Raw genomic sequence first — 14,755 nt, 5'->3', positions numbered from 1 at the left:
CCATTGTTGTTGCAGATGGCAAGACTTCCTTCATTTTTATGACTGAATAATTCCCTTATACTTTACCTGACATCCAGACCACTTGTTAGCCCATCCTGATACCGGTTCCTACACATTTGATCTCTCCCTGGGATGTTAATATCTGCGCAGCTGAGCTGAAGTTTTGTGCTCCCTCTCTAGGGTTTGGTTGGTGGTCAGTTGGCACGTCTCTTGCCATGATAATTGCCTGATCTTTTGACCTGGTTTCTGTTCTCCAGTCCTGGCTCTGCCCGTTACCTCCTGTAGTGCCTCATGGTTCATGAATGTGGCACAGATAGAATGAGATGACTGCCATAGCAGAGACCCGTCACTGCGTGTTTAAGGAGAAATTTGGCCCACTCATGACCCCCAAGTGTGTGCAGCTCTTCAGAATATGAATGACAAAATAATTTTTATTACAATCTGTATTAATGCTGGGGTGGAAGACTTATTTAGAAGCTCAGTTGACATTTCTAAAACTGTTAGTGTAAACGATCCATTGTTGTGGTAATTTAGCACTTTACCAACGTAGAAAGCAATGATTCTTTTCTTTCTTTTTTTTTTTTTTTTTTGCGGTACGCGGGCCTCTCACTGTTGTGGCCTTTCCCGTTGCGGAGCACAGGCTCCGGACGCGCAGGGTCAGCAGCCATGGCTCACGGGCCCAGCCGCTCTGCGGCATGTGGGATCTTCCCAGACCGGGGCACGAACCCGTGTCCCCTGCATTGGCAGGTGGACTCAACCACTGCACCACCAGGGAAGCCCGAAGACAATGATTCTTGCTATCAGGAAAATATAAGTTGCTGCATTGCATGTGCAGTTTTTACCAATTCTTATGAAAGACACGGTTCCATGTTTCAATGTGAGGTGATTATGGAAGGGTTTTGTTTTTGAGACTGATATTTCAGAATAATGTGTATATGGATCATTGAAACCACTGAAGGGGATTTAAGTTGCAAGTCCCAGTAGGTCTATAGTTTGGATTCTAGTTCTCCCAGTAAAATATGATCATCAGTGTGATATCCACTCTCCTGTGCTGCAAAGCAAGGGAAGATGAAAGCCTGGGCCAGAATGGCAAAGTCAACATTTCAACTGATATTTATTTTGTACCATCAGAGGTACTTTAATTACGCATATGCCCTCTACAAAATTGACTTACCAGTGTGAGGGTATGTGAGTTTAGAAAAATATAATTTTACACTTAATCTAAGCACTTATAAATTGAATGTGAGGCCCGAATGTATCTCTTTTGAGTATAAAAGGTCGAAGATGAAGTTCCTGTATAATCCAAGTACTTGAAACTATTGTGAAAATATCTCATGAGCCATCTAGGATATGAATATTTTCAAAACACTGGGTAGCAGATGAGATTACCATAGATTTTTCTGGATGTTGAACTCAGGATGGGACTGACTTGCTAAATTAATTACGAGATGTTTCTAGGATAGGAATGTATAATCTTATCAAGCTAAGGAAATATGTTGAAAGATTGATTTAAAGGAAAAAATAAGTGAAATAGCTTTGAAACCAGGGGCTTATTTGATCTCTTATTGTTATTCCCCAAACTGTTGATACTCACCGGTGACCAGAAGTTGCACATTCCTTTCAGTGACTAAATCAGTTCAGCCCTGAGAGGAGCCATCGACTGAGATTCCAGAGCTCCTCTGTTGGGGCCTTCAGTAAGGTGCTCATGTTTTTTTCCACGTCGATTTAGGGAGCGCACAGAGGAAGATGGAGAGAGAAGGAGAGGGAGAGGAAGGGAGAGAGGGGTTTAGTGGTTGGGAGCTTAGCTTGGTTGGGCTCAGGCTCCTTTGGTTTGGAATTAAGCTGCACTACTTACCAATCGTGTGACCTTGGACAGTTTAACCTCCTTGTGTCTCAGATGCCTCATCTTCGGATAATAAAGCCTTGACCTCTTGGGTAGCTGTAAGGACTGAATGAGTACACGTCTCTTGGCACAGGGTCTAGTCCATAGTAAATATGCAAATAGTAGGTGCTGTTATTATGTCTGTTAGCAAGATAATAATAAAATGGTAGTTGTGTTATGCTACCTATTGTTGCATAACAATAGATAATGGAAACTGTTGGCTGGGCATAATTCTAATCTCCTAGGTGTGTCGATCCTTATGAAGAGCAGGGATTCACTCATTCTTTTGCATTTCAGCACAAATTTGGGGGTAGTATAAAACACTTATGTTTTCTCTGAAGAAAGGACCTATTGGTTGAACTGGCATACAGGCTTGGAAAACAATTGTTATTTTTGTTGGTTTTTATTGTTGTTATGGTAGAAGTGAGTCAAGAAAGGGGAGAGATTGACTTCTTTATGAAGTGGTTTTCAAGCAAAAGGCGAATTTCCTTATAATCTGATTCTTCTGCTTTTTCTGTAGGAAAAAGTACTCAGAGGATGATACTTTTAACCAGTTGGTATGCCTGCATTATAACCCGTTAAGAATCTTTTCCGAACATGCCTTAATCAACTTGTTGCAGTGAATCCTGAATTGCTTCTCAAATGTCCCTTTGATCACTGTTGAACATAACACGGGTAGGGGTGAGGGCAATTCATATTTTTCATTACCTGTAGCCAAACATGGAGATTCAAGATGGAAATATGTTTAAGTGAATATGTCCTGTATCTTGAGAAATCGGAACAAATCCCAGTAGATATTTTTGGCTTATGAAGGGAAGCCTTGTTGAAAACTTTGGTCTGTTGAATGTTGACTGGCTGGCTCTTTATTACCCCACCTGTGCAAAGTGGATGACGCACAGTCTGGAGGAGGGAGAGGAAAGAGACCTGCCTTCTGGGAGTAGGAGGGCGGATGGTAGTAGTTGCCCTGGAAAGTCCCCCCCATTCTATATTTTTATGAGAGAGGATTATTGAGCATCAGTCCTTTTCCTTCCTGCAGGTTCCATTCAAAATATTGTGAGATGCTAGGATTGATGACAGTTGTGTTTACATGTAGATGTATTTCTGATGTATTTGTGGGGAGGAAGGTGATCTCCGCGTCTTACCCTTCCGCCATCTTGAAGGTCTCTTGACAGTTGTGTTTATACTGCTTTTGACTGGGAGAGCTACTATCAGCTGGACTGCTGTGTTGCCAAATCTTTTTTGGGAAATAGGAGTATCCAGAGTACCGTTCTCATCCAGTGCACGTGTAATTGATCAACAGCCAGCTAATAAATCTGATGATAAATTTGTCTGTAATTGATACAGTTTACTCATATGAAATAAGTAACATAAGTGTATAGATACGTGTACATGAATATAAACACATATACATAAATTATAGGGTTGTATAATATCAAAATATTTGTTACAATGTAGAGAGTACCATGTTACTAAAATTGATGACTAATCTTATTTACCTCTTGGGAATCAATTGAGCTATTGGATTCCCCAGCAAATGCGTTTTGATCAAGATCACGACAAGATATGTTTGACAGCAATTTCAAATTATTAGAGTTTATTGCATATTTAAAGTCTGAAGTCCGTTGAGATTGTATGTATCTGATTTTTAGCTTAGAGAGATAAATCTGTCGATATTTTGTTCCAAGGACTACGTCCTCAATGCTGTATAATTACCATGTGCTCCGTAAAAACCACACACCTTCTTGGATGGTCTGGGATATGGTGTGATGCTCGGCCCTTCTCTTTAGGCTAAACAAGGTCAGAATCAGGAATGCAGAGATTAATATGCTTCATGTATATACAGTATAACTTTCAGGCATATGTACTGATCGAATCTGCACTAGTTGCAAGAGTTTAATAATTAAGGATTGGGTTCCTTAGCTGTGAACATCGTTATTTATGGTGTTTATTATGGGTGTGCTACGCTGATCCTGGGAAAATCAGGGAAAGAGAAATATTTGCCGGGCAAACTTCATTTCTTAAAAAAATGCTTGAAAATGTGTTTAATTATTTCACTTTTATAGGAAACTGAAGTGTAACCCTGTCTTTAACGATCTAGAATTATTCCAGTACAACAACAACAAAAATTATAATGAAAACAGTGATATTTAAATGTACTAAATAGCATGTGAGCCCAGTCAGCTTTTTATGATTTATCCGTTTTTAACTTCAAAGACTCTGGTTAGCTTGCATTTTTTTTTTTAAATGAATGGGTTGATCACAGCCAGCGAGGAAAACGGCTGAAGTCTATCAGCTGTAAATTGGTACAAAGCACTAAAAGGGACAGTAGCCTCTAATCAGATTCTAACAGTTCATTAAACCTGCCTTTCCAGAATCGCTCTTTGTCTTTTCCCCTCCTTTGCAAGGCATCTTCTTCCCTTTCCATCTGGGCAAGACCTCCTCCGGGGTAGGAAGCAGTATCAACTCATCCTTCATTGTCTACCAACCAAACAGCCTACGGGAGGCTTTGTTAGGGTGGATTCCATGCTGCTGTGAAAGGCCCGGCAGTTGAGGGCTGCTGGCAGCAGGAAGGCTTTCCTGAGGTTGGGAGGTAGCAAACCAAGCTGGCTGCTTCCAAGCATGGAAGCAAGTGACACATTGGGATTTGAGGTCCATGCCTGATATGGAAACAACCCACCAGCCTCCGTGAAAGGATTTTAAGCTTGGAACAAATGCACTGAGCTCACCAGTAATGCCACAGTTCCTTCTGTTCTAAGCGATTAGGATGCAAAAATCCCCCCCAAATATGGACAAGTCAAAAGCAAACATGTAAAAACAATGATGTATCCCGCCAGTTTTAATAATGTTGTACATTTCTAAGAGAGGAACATGACAGTAATTTTTCTTCTTTTTATTACCTAACAGACTAGGTAGCATGGGATTTCTAAATGCTCGTTAGCTAGCTCTAGCGTAAATTTGATTTTTCTTCTTGCCGTTGATTTCTCTGAGCAAATATTTGTGATAAGAAGCCCCATACATTTTATTTCTCAGAGTATTTTTCTTAAACAAAAAGGAGAGTCAAGAAATGGGAGAAATAATTAGAGCTTCACTATACTGCACTCTGTTGGTATTATTTGGTAATAAAAACGTTTAATTTATGATGTGTTGAAGTGAGAGTTGTTTTTATTTAACTGTCTGTTGGGGAGAAAAGCAACTCCACGAATGGCGAAAACCTGAAGGTTTAGAAACCTTTGTCACCATGTAGGCAAACCATTTAGAAATGTCTCTATCTTTTAATAAGACCACCTTAGTGTCATGTGGTTACATTCTATAACAGCAAAGACACTAGTCTAAAAACTCAGTCAAACTTAGTCATTGTAATTTCTTGGTTTAGTCAGTGTTTGAGGGTAAAGTTGGCATTCTCAACATATTTTAAAGCAGGAGCCTGATTTTGGCCTGAAGCAAGCACTGATGTGTGTGGCTTTCTGACTCCCTTCCTAGGTTGTTGACTTCAGAAAATCCCCGAAGCTGTGGAAATTAGTCAAAAAATAACCCTGATTTAATCTTTTTATAGATGTTTGAAATTCTGTTGCACCACAATAGAAGTAAGGTTTTCCCTTCAGGAGGTGTTAAATGGAGGCAAACATATACTGGAACAGAAACCAAATTGTCGTTTATTCTTTGATTATGACTTCAGCTTAAGAATTCACTCTTAATCCAAGATTTATGTTAGTTGTTTTTAAAGCAGATGTTTGCCGTTGAAAGGTAGAAATTTTCATTTGATCAGATATACCATGATACCGGAATTCACTCTCCAGCATTATAGTATCTTGTATTTAAAGTTATTTCCACTTTGACAGTAGTATGAGAGTATATACATTATTTTGATCTGTCTTTTCCTTTATGGATTTCTGTATACAGTACAACCTCCAGAGCTAAGGAAGAAAGAAACTTGCCTGGTATTTCCTTCCATGATTGCAAGTGTGACGAGTTATTCTGGCCCCGTATAAATTAACGTAAGGTTGCCTTACTCCAGTTTATTACCATCTGACCTCCAACCCAGGGGTCATAGAATCAGACTGATTAATTCAAGTTCTTGGTCATTATTTCAAATGAAAGTTCAGCATGGGGGGATAATTGGCTGTGCTGATGTTCTCCTTTAATTATACTATATTGTTAAAAAATTAGGTTAGCAGTACTAAATGTACTACAGTGAAGGCAGACTCTACTAGCTGTCCTCTTCTGAACGCTTTATAGCTGAATTTCCCTCTCTCTTTTTTATTCTCAGAATATCAACACCCTTGAGAACAGAATGTTAATGCTTGATGGGATGCCGGCAGTCAGAGTCAAAACAGAGCTTTTGGAATCTGAACAAGGGGTAAGCAGAAGTTTCCGACGATGCCCCACCCCCTTCTCTTTAAGAGAGTGGCAGTGTTTACCTCCAGAGTGTTCTAAGGTTTGCAGAACACTTCTGATTTTTCAGTTGCTTCAGCTTTTCTCTCTTGAGTAAAAATCATCTGAGACCATGGTTGATTCTCACCCATTTGCAACCTCAAATATTACTAACTTAGAAAAGATAAGTTCTTGAATTTAGGAAGGCATAGTGACCATACGGCTTTATTTAAATTGGTGAATGTTTTGGAAAACTAATTCAAATCCAACTCGCAGAGGAAGTATTAAAAAAATAAGATGGGACTCCAACCTCAATGTCAAGATAGTTTGGTTCTTGCAAAGTTAGGAAATTACAGAGTACAGTTATGGGAATGTTACTGTTTTTGGATGGATTTCTCTTTTGACATTTGTTTTTACCCTTTTTTATAGTTGATTCTCAGTGAGTTTGAAAAGCACATAAAAGCAAAAGAAAGCTTATTGAGCAATAACGTAGCCAAATTGACAGTTTATGGCTACTGAAAGTGTAAGGACTTAAGAACACAGCTAGATTTTTTAAAACGATGTGGGTGATTTTATAATTGTTAACATCTATAGCTTCACTAGTAAAAATCATAATCACCACGATGTGATTCCTTGCAGCATTGGCTGACCACCTTTTGTATTTAAGGGAGAAAGCACTGCCTACCTGTCTTACTAAAACAGCATCACAGAGGCAAGTACACGTGACCGCAAAAAGGACATCAATTACATACATATTTCATCTTAATCTTATTTGTGTATCCCTTATTCAAAAAAACCAAAACAAAACATTAGCAGTGTTTTGTAATTGAGCAATCAAATTTAAGTGTTAATAAACTCTCACTCTTACAACAGTCAGTACGCATGAGCTCCTCTGGGACCCCATTCAAGAGGTTAGGATACTGATGTACCAAAATTATTTTGTAATGAGGACACTCGAGGGCAGGGATCTCGATGGTTGCATTTAGAGGGTTCTCCAGTAACGTCCCCATTCCTGAGTGCTGTGTGGCAGGGTGTATGGCATCTCATGATATATTTCTCTTCCGTGTAAGTCAGTGTCTGAAACACACCCCCATCACGTAGAGCATATCATTTCATCTTTATGTTCAGCGTAGACTGTGGTAGCTCTGAAATGCACATTGTGGAGTATGTCAACCGAGAACATAACCCCACAGTCTGCGTGACATAATGACTGAGTCACAGAGATTCAACCCCAAACTTAGGCAGTAGAGCATCATGAAAGAAAAGACTATGTGTTGGTTATGAATAATTGCTTGTTCATTGTAGACAAACCTTCAGAAAAAATCATGTGTTCACCTGGATTTTCTAGCCTGACACTCATCAAGTTAAACTCTATGTCCTCCAAACTAAGTAGTTCTTTACCTTTGTTTTTTTAACCAAACCACAGAAAGATGTGTTTTATTTCTTAGGAGTTCTGTTTTCTTAATCTAAATGCATTAGCATCAGTTTAATAAAATAAATTCCTACATACCCCGTGTTTAAGTTTAACAAAACATACAGACTGTAACATCTTATTTGGAGAAGGCAGCCTGATGGAAAAGTGAAAACGGTATATTTCACAATGTTGCTTTTATTTCACAGTATGTTCTTCAACTTAAATAACAGTAAATCTGTTCAAGTCATACATGTTGGAGGGAGGCAAAAAAGTACAGAAAACCAGTCAGAATATGTTACCTGGGCTATTAGGCAAAGCCAGGAATAGTGCATTGTTGTCACCAGTCCTGGGAATCTGTAAGAACATCTAGGTACTTCTCTCTCCTTTACTATCATTTTTCAGTTTTAAGGTAAGGTTTGCATGAAAGGTTTAAGTATACAAAAAACAAAAGCCAATATTCCCAGGGGTTTTACAGTGTGAATAAGAAACTCATGTCACATTATTTATAGAAAGTATTTTTCTGTCCTCAAATAGGGACAGGAAAAATTGCAGGTTCTAGGTTTTACTTAATGCCTGTTCATTAAAATCCGTTTTCTTCTTTGTGAATGGAGCCGATGTTGGTACTTTAACCCTAATTTAGAATGTGTGTGTTGGAGGGGAATAGAAACTTCATTTATTCTTTTCCTTAGTCTCGTATATACTTTTCTTAAGTATATGACACGCAAATTTTTGTTCTCTTTCACAGCAGTGCTTTAAGAGAAGCAGACCACAGTGTTGAATGAAATGTATTATGATTTAACTATTTATAGAATACAATTAATTTGTACTTAGTCATTTGTAATACTTTAAATCAACTCTTCTTTAAACAGCTGAAATCTTGAATTTTAGTGAACTTTATTTTTCGTCCCTTTACTGGAGTTTTTTACTGGGGGTGATGGGATGGGTGATAATACTGTGTAATTTCAGAATCTCAGAACTACTTTTAGATAAGGAGTGCTAGAATTCTGAAGATTTCTTGATTTCCGTCTTACAGAACTCTCCTCATTGAGTATTAAAGGCTGTTTGAAGTTTGATTCTTCATAAGAAAATGTGAACATATTGGTGACATTAAAATCATCGCATGTGTGATTATGGGCTTTTGAAAAAGATGAGATGTTAGTTACAGTGAACAAAACATTATAGAAATGGATCTGTGCATCACAACAATGAATGGGAAAGCCTGAAGCTTGCGCGTTAGTGGGATTCTCTAATCACTGTGGAAACCTAGTTCTGAGACTCTTCCATCAGCGTTAAGGGGAAAAAGAGTCCGTCTGCCTTTCAGGCTACAGGCAGTATTGTAAAGATCTGCTACTTTACATGGACCTCCTGTCTCAGGGCACCATGAAGGCATCTGCTCCTTCCCTCTTTCTTGTCATAAATAGTCCCTTAGGTCTTCGGCTGTCAGCTGGTCTCTGCATGTGCCCCCTCCTCTCCAAGGAATTCAGGACTGGATGAGCACATTTCAGAGCTTAAAGAAAGACTGTGGAACAGGCCGAGGTTGGCCACTCTGCTTTCTCTTCTCTGAAAAGTTCCGGCTGCCTTGCCTCTTCCTCTAAATAGTTCCGTGGTGTGTACGTGGCCCCATCTCTTTAATCAGATTCTAAGCTCTCAGAGGGCAAGAACTATCCCTTGTGTTTTTCTCATAATTCCTGGCAAGTGCTCAGAAAATACGTGCTTTATTAAACTTGTCCAGGCATTGTAACTGGCGTGGTGCAAAATATGAAACTAGTCAATAGCTGCTTATAAAGCTGCTCTGTCTACCTCATAGGGTTGTTGTGAACATAAAAATAAGAATTGGAAATATGGGAAATAATAGATTCCCTTTGGTGGCAGTCTTCATCTTGTAGCCATGTGAACTGGATGGATAAGAGTGGCTAATTCAGACCGTCTCTGTGTGCCTTGCTTCTCTTTGGAACCCTTAGTTTTGTGGTATTGAAGTCGATCATTGTTGCAGTCTCCTGAAATGTGACCTAAGTTTTCTTCAGCCTTCTTGGTAATACAGCGCATGCTGCTGCGTGGTCCGTGGCAAGGTCATGTGCTCTTGTGATATACTTCAGGGGCACAGCGTGGAGTGACTTTGTCTGTGACCTTTGGTGCTTGTGTCCTGCTGTTCTAAGAGCTTCTCAAGTGTGCTCTCAGCCTTGGGATGTTCTAAGGTGTTATTAAGCCCAGGACTAAAGCAGGAAGAGGAATGCTAGAATTTGTAAACCCAGAGGTAAGGCGGTGTGCAGAGAACAGGCACCACTTCAAAGACATCAAACGTGATTTTATTCCTGGCCCTGCAGCTCCCTAGCTGGAACGGCATTGGGAAGGAACTGCCCATCTCCAGGCCTCTGTGTCTTCATCTGTGCAGTGGGGATGTTAGAGACGAGACCTTCCAAATTCAGTCTGACGGTCTTTGATTCTGGTCACAGGCATGGAGTGAGCGAAAGCATTTCCAGTGATGAGTCTAAGAGTGATACTGCGATGAAACTGCCTGTGTGTGGAAGTAGAAATGCACAGACTTTAAAGTCAGACAGACCTGAGTTAAGGTGCTTCTTCAGCCGTCTCTGTCTACCTGTTCCTCCTCACCTGGGAGGTGGAGCGAACCATCCAGCCTCACAAGGGCCTGACTGCATGTGGTGGGTGCTCAAGAAATGTTCTCCTTTGGACGAACAATAGGATTATAAAGGGCCCCATTGCTTCACTTTCCGTTGCTGCAGTTCTCATAGGTACTTAGTAGAGGTTTCAACATCAGCATTAATTTATAATTCTAAGAGAGGACTGCAGGTAAATCTTAAGCTTTGTTTTTTAATTTTAATTTTTATTTAAGCATATCTGGAGAAACGTTGCAAATTCTGCTTAGATTTTATCATGTAAAAAAATAGAATGATGGGGCTTCCCTGGTGGCACGGTGGTTGAGAGTCCGCCTGCCGATGCAGGGGACACGGGTTCGTGCCCCGGTCCGGGAAGATCCCACATGCCGCGGAGCGGCTGGGCCCGTGAGCCATGGCTGCTGAGCCTGCGCGTCCGGAGCCTGTGCTCCGCAACGGGAGAGGCCACGACAGTGAGAGGCCCGCGTACTGCAAAAAAATTTAAAAAAAAATTAAAAAAAATAGAATGATGAAGCCAGAAATCAGTTATTATTTTAACACAGAAGTGATACCGCTTGGTGTGATAATGCTATTTGGCCATAATTTTTAAAAAAGGAGTCTGAGTTCACATACTTTAAAGAGTTGTTGGTATATTTCCAGATGAAATAATTCGATGTCTGGGATTTGCTGCAAAATAAAAGGGGAGGGTGGAATGGATGGGGATAGAGATGCAGTAAGATTGGTCATGGTTCCATCATTACTGAAGCTGGATGATGGGTGCAAGGGGGCTTGTTTAACTCGTCTGCCTAATCTTATATATGTTTGAAATTCTTTAAAGTAAAATGTTTAAAAAAGCTCTCTCAATAAAAATATGAAAACTACGTAGGCGTCAGAGGGAGACGGGAAAGAATCATTCCTCACTCAGTCACCCTCGCTCTTCGTGTTCTAAGGCCTGAGGGGTCTGCCACAGGGATGGAGCGGACCTGAGTCCTTCCTCCAACCACAAGGGTGTTGGAGCCCTTGGTTTTTCCTCCTCTCTCTCCTCTTGTAGAGGCAGGTGAAGCCCTGATCCGCGGGCTTGTAGGCACAGGGAGGTGGCAATAGCGTGGCTGAGGGAGAGAAGGAGATGGGATGTTCTGCCCATTTTAAGTGTTCCGAGCAGTTGGTAATTGGGTGATAAAAGACCCCTCTGTGTTACACTGTGGGAGACAGCCTAAGGTCGCTTTACCACAGCCCGGGAGCTGGGGAGGGGACAGGTATGGCAGCGGATAGGTATGGTTCCATGGCTTCCTAGCAGAAAATATCAGCCCTGGTCGGACCAGAGATCTCTGAGCGCTCTAATTTTAGAGGTAGGACAAAAGAGAATAATGGTTCTTTCCCCGAGGCTTGCAGTGCTTTTGCAAACCGTTCAGTAGGACATTCATAGCAAGGTGTTGAAGACATTTCTGTATCAAGGAGAAGTAGCGCCGTTAAGGCGACTATATTGTCACGTCCTTAAGAGCAGAGCTAATGCTTTTTGTTTCTCGTTATTCCTCATCCTCCCAGCGCAGGGAGCTGATGCTTAGGCAGAGCTCAACAAAGAGTGATCAATTCAGATGCTCTTTATTGTAAGTGGGAGCCAGTGTCAATGGCAGAATTGAGATTTCGAGACAGGTGCCATTTTGGAAAAGCCGCCAATCCTTAGGTTTGATAAACAAAGAGAAACAGGTGCAAGTGTTGTAGCTGAACCTACATGTGTGCTATGCAGTGCTGATTGGAGACAGGCAGTTACATTAAAATTCAGTGGCTTTAGAGAAAAACACTCCACAACACGTCTAACTTCTTTTTCCTCAGTAAACCACTATGTTTAACTCAACATAGAAGATTTAATATACATTAGTGTGTCAAGGCTTAGTAAGACAGCGTTACTTTAATGACTATCAGACGAGCACGAGAAGGCATTATAAAAATGCCACTTGCATTTCCCTTCCACAGTGCCTCATTATTACCCCCTCTACCTTGGGAACAGGGGCCAGCATAGCTAGTAAATCGGTAGAATTATCTTAGACATACGATGTTGCTTATCACTTAATATTCTCTGATGACCCACTACTTGAGATCTTTTGATCCGTAGTCCAGTCTTTGCATGTCACTACCTGGCTTCAAAGGAAAGCATACGCAGAAGCTACGTTATTGCTAATACAAGAAGACCATTATTTTTTTTAAAAGCAGGAAAAAACATCTGCACTTGCAAAACTCATATTTTAGGGAAGAGCTGTCCTCCTCTGTAGAAGCAGAGTTGGACTGATTTTAATAATGTCAGAATGGCCAGTAAATGTATTAATAGAAAGAATTGAAAATCAATGAGCTGTGATAGTAATTACAGATAGTACCCAAGGGAAATATAGCAGGCAGCCAGACCCTTTCCCTCGGGGCCTGCCCTGGGCAAAGCTATGAAGCTGATAATTCTGCCCCCTTTCTTTCCCATTAGCAATGTACTTTCTCCTTCAACTTTATTCCCTTCCGCCTGCCATCCAGACACCCTTGACCCTCTGTGCAGTGTTAGTTCTTGGTATCCACAGATGACCGGTTCTAACTGCAGTCGTATTAATTGAGGAGAATGTGAAATGCTATTCTTTCCAGGCATTATTTGCATTTGCACAGGGTCAGTGCTTTGTAAAAAGGAACATTTTTTTAAAGAAATTTCATGCTCTGAGTAATCTTGATTTGGGGGAAATTAACCTTTCCAAAATATTTCAGCTTATGAACGATCGTGTTCTCCTTCATGTACCAGTCTTTGTAGTAGAATCAGGAAAAAAAAATCTGGAGCATGAGGTGTATATTGCTCTATGTCTAGGTGTGTTTTCTTATACTAATATTTATATACTGATTCATAGTCTATAAAGTGCCTCACAAAAATATCTTATGTAGCCCTTGGAGGACTTTCTGCTCCTGACTGTTAGGGATTAACTGCTGTGTGTATCAACCTCCCACCATAAACACTAGAAAACCAGACAAAATTCATGAAATGTTTTTCACGTATTGGACAATAGGCAGTTAAGGACTGTGATCCTTGGGACGTGGGACGAGAAAGGGGGTGATGCTACTCTTGCCTCAACCTCCTGCCTGGAGGCAAAGAGGGAGGGCGGACCCAGAGAGGGTCTAGCAGTCACACTGAGCTAGGCAGGCAGGGTTTGGAATTTGGAGAGGTCAAGGCAATTAATTTTTAAAGAGAACAATAACAGAGAGGACGGGGTTGTACAAAGAGAGGGCTCTGGGGATCTTCAAACTGGTCCCTTTAAGGGTTTTGCTAAGTAATGATCTGCCTGTGTGAGGAGGAAGGCAAGGAAAGAACAAGGATGGCAAAGGATGGAACGGGTGGAACATGAAATTCACACAAACCATATGGGAGAGACCTCTTCATACATGGGCATTTGGTAGAGGTCTCAGAAGGGCCACAGCTTAGTAATAGAGCTGAATTAGGTCCATAAGAGTCTGGTCTGGACCTTTCCATGACAGAAAGGATCAGACTGATCTGCAGGTTACTTAGTTGTGCCAGAACAAAATCCAACAGTCTCAAAGGAAGACAGATCTAGCCTTCAATAATGTAAAAGTAACAGTGTCGTGGCATTTAATAAAAATTGATCATATAGAAAAAAAATTTAAAAACTGAACAGAGTCTCAGTGACCTATGGAACAATCCCAAGTTGTCTAATATATGTACAATTGGACTCGCAGGAGGAGGGGAGGCCAGAAAAAATATTTGAACAAAGAAATGGCTGGACATGCTCCAAACGTGATGAAAACTATAAACCCACAAATCCAAGTTCAGCCCCAAGCAAAAGAAATCACGCCAAAGCATATAATAATCAAATTGCTGAAAACAGGTAATGAAGAGTAGTCTTAACAGCAGCCAGGGGAGAAGGAGGAAATATACCTGCCATACAGTGGAACAAAAATCAGACTTCTTATCAGACACCATTCAGGGCTGAAGAAAGAACTTCCTTAGGTAGCGGTAAAAGGACACTAGGTAGGAATTTGGATCAACACAAGGAAATGAAGAGCACTCAAAATGGCAAATACCTAGGCAAATATAAGAGATTAAAAAAATTTTAGAAGAAAATTGCTCAAAGCAAACATAATAACAATACATTATAACATATATTGAAGGAAAATGAGTAACAACAGTAGCACAGAAATGGGAGGATGGAAAGAAGGATACTGTTGTGTGTGTGAAGAGTTGTGGTATCATTTGAAGGTAGTCTGTGTTAAGTTAAAGGTGTTACGCTGTAAATCCTAGAGCAACCCCCCTACACACACACACACACACACACACACACAAAAGAAAACAACCAGATAGTATCTAATAAATCAATGGTAGAGATGAATTGGAAACATTTGAAAAGGTACTCAACTGTATTTAAAAGAGAGCAAGAAAAGAGGAAAAATGAACAAAGAACAGACAGGAGAAATAGAAAACAAATAGCAGGGTAGCGC

General features: G+C 40.5%; 1 protein-coding gene across 6 annotated transcripts in view; it reads left to right on the top strand.

The window, feature by feature from the left end:
- The window catches only part of KLF12 (KLF transcription factor 12), a 450,478-nt gene that overhangs the window by 193,998 nt on the left and 241,725 nt on the right, over positions 1–14,755 (top strand). For 3 of the 6 annotated variants that reach the window (XM_082859602.1, XM_082859603.1, XM_082859604.1), the window contains exon 3: positions 6,150–6,239. The exons of 1 other annotated variant lie outside the window; for it this stretch is intronic. In XM_082859602.1, coding sequence (XP_082715728.1) covers positions 6,150–6,239 — 90 coding nt within the window. Of the gene's footprint in view, positions 1–5,782; positions 5,878–6,149; positions 6,240–14,755 lie in introns of all 6 variants that reach the window. 2 more of the 6 variants (XM_082859605.1, XM_082859607.1) reach the window with 1 other exon arrangement.

Source organism: Leucopleurus acutus (assembly GCF_964270905.1).
Source record: "Leucopleurus acutus genome assembly, chromosome: 18".
In the NCBI taxonomy this organism is placed as follows: domain Eukaryota; kingdom Metazoa; phylum Chordata; class Mammalia; order Artiodactyla; family Delphinidae; genus Leucopleurus; species Leucopleurus acutus.
The sequence above is the reverse complement of the archived record's forward strand: the minus strand, read 5'-3'. Positions and strand labels throughout refer to the sequence as shown.